This window comes from Pteropus alecto, unplaced genomic scaffold, assembly GCF_000325575.1.
Source record: "Pteropus alecto unplaced genomic scaffold, ASM32557v1 scaffold138, whole genome shotgun sequence".
NCBI classification, from domain to species: domain Eukaryota; kingdom Metazoa; phylum Chordata; class Mammalia; order Chiroptera; family Pteropodidae; genus Pteropus; species Pteropus alecto.
In genome coordinates this window covers 1,478,602-1,490,207 of record NW_006441525.1, presented here as the reverse complement: position 1 = coordinate 1,490,207, position 11,606 = coordinate 1,478,602, and the positions used below count along the sequence as shown (strand labels likewise).

At 37.5% G+C, this 11,606-nt stretch overlaps 1 protein-coding gene across 9 annotated transcripts in view; it reads right to left on the bottom strand.

Moving 5' to 3' along the window:
- Positions 1-11,606, bottom strand: part of FANCC (Fanconi anemia complementation group C) — a 236,060-nt gene that overhangs the window by 14,617 nt on the left and 209,837 nt on the right. For all 9 annotated transcript variants that reach the window (XR_003048429.1, XR_003048428.1, XM_015594784.2 and 6 more), the window contains 3 exons: positions 10,614-10,713; positions 3,680-3,755; positions 1,256-1,337 (listed from right to left, as the gene is read on the bottom strand). Coding sequence is in view for 7 of the 9 variants with exons in the window: in XM_015594784.2 (XP_015450270.1) it covers positions 1,256-1,337; positions 3,680-3,755; positions 10,614-10,713 (258 nt within the window). In the remaining 2 variants the exon portion in view is untranslated. The remainder of the gene's footprint in view (positions 1-1,255; positions 1,338-3,679; positions 3,756-10,613; positions 10,714-11,606) is intronic.

Sequence of the window (11,606 nt, the reverse complement as noted above, 5' to 3'; positions counted from 1 at the left end):
GAAGAACTGACGTTCCGTGGGCCATGTTAGTGGTGGGCTTGGTTATGATATCTCAAAAGCAAGAAAGAGGCTCCATGGGGTCTCCTCCCTGCAGATCTCATGGACAGTGAGCTTAGCACTCCACGTGGGCATCAGGCCTGGATCAGGGTTCAAGACCTGCATTGCAGAGATGGGCCTGGTCATTCGCTCCCTCTTTTCTACCAGTAACTGAGTGTGTGAGGCAGTCCCATATGGCTGGCTGAGAAAGACACATTCCATCCTACTGTACAGGACCCCTCACAGAGCCCTCCCTGCAGGTAGTTAAGGCAGATTTAAGTTAGGTTGGAGTCCCATGAGGTTTTGGGTCTAGGTCCTGCTCTTCAACAGAGAGAGGATAGAGGTGGGGCTGCCAGGTGTGGCAGGTCTTGATATGGCCAACACTCTGGTCCCTACTTGGCCACCAATTCTTTTTGTCTCTTCTATTGGTAAGAGTCTCGGTGGAGGGAAGGAGCGAGTAACTGGCACCCAATTCTGCATTAGTGATCATGAACACAAGAGCAATGCCCATAATCTGTGATGGCTCTGTGATGAGATTACAGGGAATTTCAAGAGGGAAAACTGGCAAACGGAATAAATAAAGACAGTTTTGTAAGCTAGTACAGACAATGAATAAAATATTTATACTCTAAAAGCAAGGAAGTTAAGAGGAAGCTGAAGGGTGTTATGTTACAAAGAACTTTGCAAGGCCTAAGTGTGACTGATTCTAGGAAAATAACACATATAAGAGGGTACTTAATATCATAATATTAGAAAGAATTTTTAAATTTTAGATAAATAGTTATTACAAAGAAGAAGGAAAAGAAATATTTCATCCTACTGTACAGTTGTTTAGAATTTTTCTTCCTTGGAGAGAAGACCAAAGGACCAGAGAGTTATCTTTCTTCTGCACAGCTGGGGGATTTGCAGCATGTGGGCACTACTTTTTTTCTAGGGCCTATTCTTTTTATTGATATGCTTATATATTTTTCAAAATCTACTACTAGCCATAACTGAGAACAGTTTCTATACAGAGTATTTACATACGCATGCCTGTTTATTCTGAGCTGATCAAAGTGATCATACAGCTCTGTGCTTCCTCCAATTCTTACTCAGCAGTGTGCTTACCTGTCTGACATGGTTGCAGACCAATAATGCCTGTCAGCCTTGCTAAAGGGAAGAAAAGGGTCCAGAGAAACGACATGTGAAGCAGACCTAGGAGTCATCAGCATTTGCTTACCTGTGAGTCTGGTCTTCAACTATTTCTCTGAGCATTTCAGAAATATGTTTCAGTGGTTGGTGCCACAGGCTTTGTGGGATATCTGTGGGTGGAAAGAGAACAGAGGAGAATTGAAGAAAAGTCAAATCTGTTAGGTAGGAATCATCTGCAGCTAAGACTGGAAGAGTTTTGGGGAAAGGCCATTTTTTTCCCTGGTCAATGGAACCGACGCCACCTCTCTCATGCTGCTGCCTGCCAGTACCTATCTCTCAAGCCTGGGAAGAAAGATCCATCGCTGTTACACAGCTAAGCTTCAGGGGCTTTTTAACTCAGGTCCATAGGAGTGGACAGATACTGTATGAGCAGCCCGTCCTAGGATTTAGAAATGCTGTGTTGCAGATGCCTCAGGATTTTTTCTTTGCTACCTACCCAATCCCTCCTCTATCACTAACAATTTGTGATTCAAAATATGTGGAGACTGTAATAAAAGTCAATAAGGAATTATAAATGGAATGTCCAACTGTTTGTCTATGATTTGTGATGAATTCAGAATATGATTTCAGGTTTATAGTAAAGAAAAGGCTTAAAAAAAATACATACAAACAAATATCATACAAACAAATGCCTTTTCTTGAGTTAGTGTTTCTGGTTCCTCGATTATCCTGTGGTTTTAAACACATCTGAGCATGTATGTTCTGCAGTTTGAAACAGCGTCTGAAAAAGGTTACCACATTTGCATGTAGTGATAGGTTCTTAAATAGTAATTAAATAGATGAGGAAGACAATGTAAGGGAATAGAGTAACCACTGCTCCTCCACAAACGTTACAGATTAAAGAATCATAAATTCTCTCCCTCCCTCTTCTGAACTCCCCTAACTCTTGATTTGCAGCCTTTGAAGGCATTTCATTTTCTTCTTTGTATCAGTTGTTTAGATACTTATTTTATGTCCTCTCTACTTATAGGTCCTAGATAGTCTGGGCTCATAAGGGATCTCTTTTATACCCCACAGGACTTGACAGTGGGAACAAAATCCATTTCTGATAAATAGAAGAGTCAACTATTAAAAACAGCTCAGTTTGTGTATATAACATTATTTTTTCTAAAAGTAATATGTAGAAAACTGTTCTAGAAACTAGCATAGGGAATCCTTGTACTTCTGCTTGAATTTACTTATTTTGGGACATAAATCTAGGATAATCACACCAACGAAAAGGCAAGTAGGCTAAGTTCATGCCCATATACTATCTTAATCTTTTGTTTATAGATTTCCAAACTTAAAAAATAACAACACCAATACTTTTACTGGAGCTCATTCAGGTTCTCATGCAAGCTGACTTTAGGCTTTGGTGATCTGACTTAAGCTCTGGAAAGTGAATTACCGCCTTTTCTGTCTTGTTATTAAAGTTTTCCCATTGTGTTTCCACAGATTAAGTTTCACAAAACTGTTGACCAGAGATCCTACTGGGCCCATCACCACCTCCACCTCTAGCATCTGAAAGGACAGTGTCAGCTGGGGACTTTAGATGAGAAACTAGAATAAGGAAGAAGAATTTTGATTATATAAAATGCCATGAAACTTTGAATCATCTCCTTTCCTTAAATGAATCTACTTACTCAAGTCTCAGGAAAAAGGCAGGCAAAAAATGGCATAAAAAGGAAATGCTATTGGTTGTACTACTCTTTCCTCTTCTCTTTCTTTCCATGATCAGATAAAATGCCTTCTTCTCTGGCAGAATCTGTGCTCATGTCAGTGTTGCCTTTCCTTCAGATTTAGGCTTTAGAGGGAAAAGGATGTCTTTATTCTCTATTTCTGAAATGTTTCTTAAACACAAGCATGTTAATGGACCAACTCCAGTTGAATTAAGGATGGAGTCATCATTTCCTCAACTGGATATGGCCTGTGGAAGGCTGGCAAATGAAATCAGAGAAGACTGTGGTCTAATATACTTAATGAATTCTTTCAAAAGCCTTCCCCTGGCTTGGTTAGGAGAAATTTCCCCTAAATTTTCTTGGCTTTGTTCATCCTTTTATCTTTTCTTTTGCAACAAGGGGCATGGGGTAGAAAGAATGAAATACAAATAGATGTACTGTTATATTCTAACTCAGCCAAGTCTTAGCCTGTTCTTGGCATCTAGGTGGATCTGGCTGGCACCAGCAGAGGCCTAGTGTTAATCCAAAGAAGACTATCAAAACTTCACAAGAGGACTTTTTTTTTTTTCTTTTTGTTTTCTTTCTTTTGGTAAATGATCCTAATAGGGAAGTTAAACAAATTCTCATGTCAAAATCCACAGAATGTGAGACCCTGAGAGCTTAAAGAGATGTTAGAGATGACCAATTCCATCTTCCTTGTTTTATAAGTAAGGAACTGGGAGGTAAGGGTTACGATTTATCAGTGCTGTTTACCAGAAATTATTTTAAGACAGGCAGAATAAACCTTCACATACCTTTCGGGTATTGGAGTAGCACCATGACAAGAGACGGAGAAGCGTAAGGAAAGTAGGACTTGAGTGTAAACTTCAGCTACAATAGAATCAGAAATGCAAAACTGTATGACTTTAGGATTGGAAGGAGTGTTAAGAAAATACTAAAATTTGCATCCTCTGTTCCAAAAGGACCCACTAGTACGAACATGATCAGAATGCCTTCTTAAACATTTATTTTTTTAAAAAAAATATGGTTCTAATAACCTCATAAATATTTTCCAGAAAAATAAACCTTTTAAAGTCACCTTCTAGGACTTAAGAAAAATAAAGTTATGCTCCTGATGTCTTTATATCAATTCTTTACCTTATACGAACCTAGTAATACAAATAAATCTTCTATTTAAGTCAGAGTTTGCAAGGCAGCTGTGAGATGGTTTTTTAACAACAACAAAAAAAGCAGAAAATGACAAAGAAGCTCACAATACTGCGAGGGCCCAAGCGCTATAGCCATCTGTGCCCTCAGAAGCCACATAACTTTTGAAGTACTCTTGTGAAAAGTTGAGGTAGAATCTAGAAACAGTGAAGTGCACAGGCATTAAGAGTACGATTTGATAAGTTTTGGTAAGTGTGTAAATCAAATGTGACTACTACTCCAATTAAGACACAGAACATTTCTGTCACTCCAAAAGAGTTGCCTTCTGGCTGTTACAGTCAATCCCTCCACCCAACCCTGGCAACCAATATTTTGATTTAGATGAGAGAGATTAGTTTTGCTTATTCTTCAATTTCATATAAACAGAATCATAAGAGTATGTATTCTTTTGTGACTGGCTTCTTTGGCTTAACATGTCTTTTTTGAGATTCATCCATGTTACTGTGTATAAGAAGTTCATTATATTTTTATTGCTTAGAAGCAGTCATTGTATGAATATACCATAATCTGTTTATTCATTCTCCTACTGATGGGCATTTGGGTTGTTTCCAGTTTGGGCTTATTATGAATAAAGCTGCAGTTAACATTCATATTTATGTCTTTTTGTGGACACGTGCTTTCATTTTTCTTAGGTAAATACTATAGGAATGGAATTACTGGGTCAAAGAGTAGATGCTTGTTTAACTTTATAATAAACTGCCATACAATTTTCTAAATGATTATGTCATTGCATACTGCCATCAGCAATTTATGAGAATTCCAGTTGTTCTACATACTCACCAACATTTGGTATTGGTAACCAAATCTTACTATCTTTACTATTCTAATGGGTGTAAATGTTACCTCATCATGGCTTTACTATTCATTTTCCTGATGGCAAATGATGTTCAACCATTTCATTTCTTTACTGCCAATTTATATGTCTTTTTTGAAGTATTTTGTCCATTTTTAAAAACTGAGTTGTTTCTTATGGAGCTATGAGTTTAATATATTCTGGACACAAATCCTCTGTCAGATATATGTATTAAAAATATTTTCTCCCAGCTGGTGGATTGCTTTTTCATTTTCTAAAAATGTCCATCAAAGAACAGAAGTTATATCTCATTTATCTATTTTTTATGAAGTCTAATTTATCTATTTTTTTCTCCTATGGTTAGTGCTTTTCCGCATCTCTTCTTAAGAAATCTTATATTATCCCAACATCAAAAAAATTTTTTTCATTTTCTTCTAGGAGTTTTCTCGTATTTTAGCATTTATCTGAAGTCTATGATCCATCTCAAATTAATTCTTGTATTTTGTAAGGGAGAGGTTCATTTTTCCCCATATGGATATCCAGTTGTGTTGGCACTATTTGCTGAACACTTCCTTTTCCCCATGTAATTGCTTTAGTATCTCTATCAAAAATAAGTTGACCACAGAGTCCTCTGGGGGGTTTTGCTTTTGTTTTTCAAAACTATTCTGGCTACTATAGGTCCTTTGCATTTCTGTGTAAGTTTTAAAATCAGCCTGTTGATTTCTGTTTTAAAATGGCTGCTGGGATTTTGATTGGAATCACACTGAAGCAATAGATCAAATTTGGGGAGAGCAGGCATCTTAATTCATGACTATGCTTTCTCTCTTCATATATTTAAATTTTCTTTAGTTTCTTTCAGCAGTGTTTTCTAGTTTTCTTTGTAGAGGCTGTATACAACATTTGTTAAATTTAATCCTAAGTATTTTTATATGTGACTAGATATATCTATTTCTCTTTTACTATTAGTTTTCACTTCATAGATTTCAAGGCTCTGTTACTAGGCACATATCTTTTTCTAATTGGTATTTCTACAAGTATGAACTCAAACTTGTAATTACAAAATGTTCCTCTTTATCTATGGTCATATTTCTTGTCTTGAAGTCTCCTCTAGTTGAACCATATTAGCTTTCTTGTGCTTTTGAGTCTTTTGAAAATGACATATACTTGGGTCTTGGTTTTTCATTTGGTCTGAACTATTTGCCTTTTTCTACTATATTTAGTTAATTTTCACCTAACTTTTGTAATTAATGTACTTGTAGATTTGTTTGGGTTAAGGTCTACCTTTTGATATTAGTTTCTTTTTTTCTCATCTATTTTTTTGTTGTTCTGGCAGCCCACAGCACTGTCTTTTAACAGCTCAAGTCAATCAGATTGTGCCTTGAGTTCTGGCCATCCCCTGATCCCAGCAACTCCCCTTCCATCCTTCATGTGAGAGTCCTCAGGAGAAAGTGAGAGAATATCCAAAGACGTTTCCTTTTTCAAGGGCCGACTCCCCTGTTTCTACCTGCTTTTTTGGTTATTCTCCAGTACCTTCAAATAGTTTTTAAAAATATTTTCCCCAGAGTTTATAATTTTTATCTGTGGGAGATTTAGTCTAGTACATTATTAGACTCTGCCACTACTAGAACTAGGACCTGAACTGATTGCTGTTTGTATTGAGCTATTATGCAAGCTCAGAAAAACCGGCTTGTCATGACAACCTTAAGTATTTGCCTACTAGTCCGATTGGGCATATCAATGGAGCTGCACTGCACTCTCCAAATAAAACAAGGGTGAGAGGAAAGGATAAAAAGAGAATGAGAACCAGTAAAGATAAACATTTCTGACAATGGGAAAGAATGTGGATTAATGGGATTTCTCATAAACTGCCAGGGGGAGTATAAAGAGGCATAGCAGCTGAACCTTTGCATACCTAGGTAACCAACACTTCCATTCCTGAATGTACATTCAAGAATTTCCCAAGCAACACTGTTTGTAAAAGAAAACAAAATCTGGAAACAACCTAAATGCCCACCGCCAGGAAATGGCTCCCCTGTGACATATTTTCCCAATGGAATACTATACAGCAACATTCCACCTCAGCCACATACGACATAAAGCAATCCTGGTAACAATGCTGAGTGGAAAAAGCAAGGCTCAAAAGAATGCATACAATATGCTACTCTTGTTTGTTTTTGTTTTATAGAGTGCAAAAATAACCACAAGAAAACATGGTTTAGGAAATAATATATATATGATCAGACTATTTCTAGAAAAAACAAAACAATGATAAACATAAAATCAAGACAGTGGTTACCTGAGGGAAGAAGGGCAGGGTGAGAGGATGGAGGTGGAGCACATGCATACAACTAAGTTATTATTATTAGTCCAGGTCTTGTTTGGATGTCTGGTTCACAGATATTCATTTTATTAAGAATGAATACATAAATGAATGAAGAGAACACAGGAAGAAGGTAATACATGCAACAAATAGGACACAGGATATTATACATCAAAGATTATGATTAATCTAAAAATAGTCACTCAAGAAGGGAGGGAATCAATGATGAGAATGGCCATTGATTAGAAAGAAAGGCAATCAGGAAGGAACAGCCTTAGTAAGAGAAATGACATATGTAAACAAAGGCATTTGCAAAGGTAAAAGGTTATTGTCCTCTTATTCTGAGCCCAAGGTGAGGGTGATGAATTCCGGCTTCTTTTCAGATCCCTGCCCTGCTTTCCATTAGGACGCAGCATGTGCCTACATACCACCAAACACATATATCCTGGTCAAGCTGCTACTCTAAATTAAAAGTGATGGAAATAGAACATTCTTAAAATTTGTATGGAACCACAAAAGACCTTGAATAGCCAAAGCAATCTTAATAAAGAACAAAGCTGGAGTCATCATGCTCCCTGTTTTCAAACTTTATTACAAAGCTATAGTAATCAAAACAGTACAGCACTGGCATAAAAACACCCAGGTAGATCAATGTAACAGAATAGAGAGCCCAGAAATAAACCCATGCATATATGGTCAATTAACTAAAAACAACGGGGCCAAAAATATACAATGGAAAAAGGACAGTCTCTTCAATAAATGATACTGAAAAACAGAGCAGCCACGTTGAAAAAAATGAATCTGAACCCCTATCTTACACCATGCACAAAAATTAACTCAAAATGGGTCTGACTCCAAAAGCAAAGGGAACAAAAGCCAAAGTAAACAGTGGGACTACATCCAACTAAAAAGTTTCTACACCATCAACAAAATGAAAAAGCAGCCTACTGAATGGGAGAAAATATTTGCAAATCATTTATCCGATAAGGGGTTAATATCCAAAATATATAAAGAACTCATACGACTCAGCAAAAAAACAAACAGTATCATTTAAAATTAGGCAGAACATCTGAACAGACATTTTCCCACAGAAGATATGCAGATGCTAACAGGTACATGAAAAGATATTCACTATCATTAATCATCTGGGAAATGCATATCAAAACCACAGTGAGCTATTACCTCACATCTGTCAGAATGGCTATTATCAAAAAGACAAGAAAGAACAAATGTTGGTGAGGATGTGGAGAAAAAGGAACCCTTGTGCACCACCTATAGTGGAAGTTGTGGAGACGCTGGCGCAGCCGCTACGGAAAACAGTGTGAGGTTCCTCAAAAAATTAAAACTACAACTGCCATATGATCCAGCAATTCCACTTCTGGGTATTTACCTTGAAGAAAATGAAAACACTTACTCGAAAAGATAAATGCACCCCAATGTTCACTGCAGCATTATTTGCAATATCCAAACCATGGAAACAATCTAAGTGCCTTCAATGGGCAAAAGCATAAAGAAAATGCACACACACACATACATACACACAATGGAATATTATTCAGCCATAAAAAATGAAATCTTGCCATTTGCAACAACATAGATAAACCTCAAGGGCATTATGTTAAGTAAAATAAGTCAGACAGAGAAAGACAATTATCATGCGAAATACAAAAAAGAAAAGAAAAGAAAAGAAAAAGAAAGAAAGAAACCAAGCTCACAGATACAGAGACCAGATTAATGGTTGCTAGAGGTGGGGATGGGTGGTGGGCAAAATGGGTGAAGGGAGTCAACAGGTATAAATGTCTAGTCCAGCTATAAATTAAATAAGGGGATGTAATGCACAGAATGGTGACTGCAGTTAATACTGTACTGAATATTTCAAAATTGCTAAGATAGATCTTAAAGTTCTTATCATAAGAAAAAAAATTCATAGCTATGTATGGTGACAGACATTAACTAGACTTATTGTGGAGATCATCTCACAATATATATAAACATTGAATCATGATGTTGTACACCTGAAACTAATAGAATATGTCAATTATGCCTTAATAAAAAATAGATAAAAATAAATTAGTTAAAAGCAACTGCAAATCCAGTCCAAATTTATGGTGCCCAAGGCCAACACTCGAGAGAAAAACTGGTAAGAAAAACAGACCCAAGCTAACGCTAAAGAGCAATACTACTTTCACCAGTGTCCTCCACCCCAACCTAGATGTGTTCTAGGAGTCAAAGGCAGAGGTTTTCTAGAGGTAGATTCCTAATTGGGAATACAAAGAATTGTACAAGGGAGGATTAAAAGAGATTTATAGTTATGCCTCAAAATAAGTGTGAGGGCCAGCCAGTGCCTTTCAGCAGACCTCTCCTCCCAAATTCCATTGATACCATTGATAACCATTGATAACACTGTTTGCTACAGTAGTTAACTTTTTTTGCTACAGCCTAGTTAACTTCCCTAGGGCAAGAGAAGATGGGGAAAAAATACATCATAAATATTTATCACTGCCTTAAAAAACAATGATAAAATCTGAGTTTTTTGGTGCAGGGGTATGTGGGATTTTAGCAGAGCCAAGTATCATACAATACTGCTCTCCTAAGTCAAACTGCTGAAAGCATCACAGGGACCATGCCTCACAGGGAGCTGCAAGTGGACCCAGGCACTTGAACAGGCAAAGCACCAAACAGACTTACAGGCCGGTTAAAATGCCCAAAGGAGAGAGCTCTCTGGAAGAAAAGGTTCCTGTTTCACTTTAATTGATCAGTGGTCCTTGCCCGCTAGAGTCTGGCCTCCGCTGATGGGGCCCAGTAGTGTAAGTCTTCCTGCAGGCCCCTGTGCCTGGCTTCTCCCTTATTGACTGGGTCCAACTCGCACTTCTTGGTCACTGTTTTTCTAAGCTCCTCCTCTACAATTAATTCAAATCTTTCCTTATTGTTCTTACGACCTCTTTTCTCTCCTAGAATCTAATTCACATTTGGGTCTCTCATAGGAATGGAAATTCTAATAATTACGACTGTCCAGTATTGCTTTGTAATAAGTGGCATTTCCTTCTTAGCACATGCCATGTAGATTCCAGAATGCCTATTGCTGGCCTGGGAGGGGCAGAGTCCCACTTGGCAGACAGCAGACACACAAGGCCTGGAAAATTCATCCTCTAGGGATGGCATGACAGTTCTCTGACACAACAGTATAAAAATGTTTCTGGATTCTAGGGTATGGGGCAGATGGGAACTTCTTTACTTTCAATTAAAATGGTTTTACCTTTGCAGGGGCATTCGTTTGGAAGCTTTCTTCGTGAGCAAAACAATCTCTTAAAATCATTGAAACTAAAGTGCTCCGTTCTTGTGATTAGCCAAATACTCTTAGCAGTCTTTTTTCTTTGGGAGAATGAATTACATATGCAATATAACGAACCTGTTTGTTTTCTTTTTCCAGAGTTTCTACAAAGCACCACGTAAACACTTGAATGGTGGCTAGTACTTCTGGGGCTCCATCGGTTTCCAAGAGTGCATACCTGAGCAATGCAATGCCGTATCACAAGACATGTAATGATTAATCTGGCAAAGAGGTGAATCTGAACTGTAAAAGTGAAGAGTGGAAACATCCTTTTTGTGCCATGAACTTCAGCAGTACCCCCAACTCATCAGATTTCAAACCTTGTGTGAATGTAGAAATTTGTCGCTCCTTTACTAAATATTTTAAAATTGCAATGTGAAGCACTCTCTTTGTTGATTTTTAAATTATTAAGCACTGCGTACCCTTTCCACATAGGCCTCAATGCTCCTTACAAATATTTGTACACTGTATGCACAGATATGCAACATCAATAGACCTCTTGCTTTTTCAAGTGGAGAAAGAGCTGCCCAAGGGTGTAACATGGTTTAGTCAAATCTACCCACCAAAGTGGTAGAAGAATCTACATGTAGTTGGTTTATTTTCCATGCATTTTTCATACAACTAAATTCTCTTTATGTTTAAACAAACAAACAAAAAAATCAAGTCAAACTTTGCTAGCTTTAAACGAAAAACAGCATTTTGACTTCTTATTTCTATGCTTATTTAGCTTAAAGCTGGCATGTTTCAAGACCAACCCAAATACTGGGCTATGTGCTATTAAAATTTCTTTCCCCAGTGTCTGCTTTCTGCCTTGGAGTCTCTACTGCCGAGTGTGAGGGGGATGAAAGGGAGAAGGCAGATACAATAGTTCCACCAGTACCTCTAAAAGAGGCGAGAAGATCTCCCCAGGTGACAAGTTCCCTTAGAGGGGTCCAGTCTCTCACTACCTGCCAGCCATAACCCAACCTGGTGTCCACTGGTCTCCTCATCTCTCATCACTTGCAAATTCAATGCAATTTCCAAGAAGTACTTGTATTTGCAAAAAAAAAAAAAAAAAAAAAAAGTTGTAAA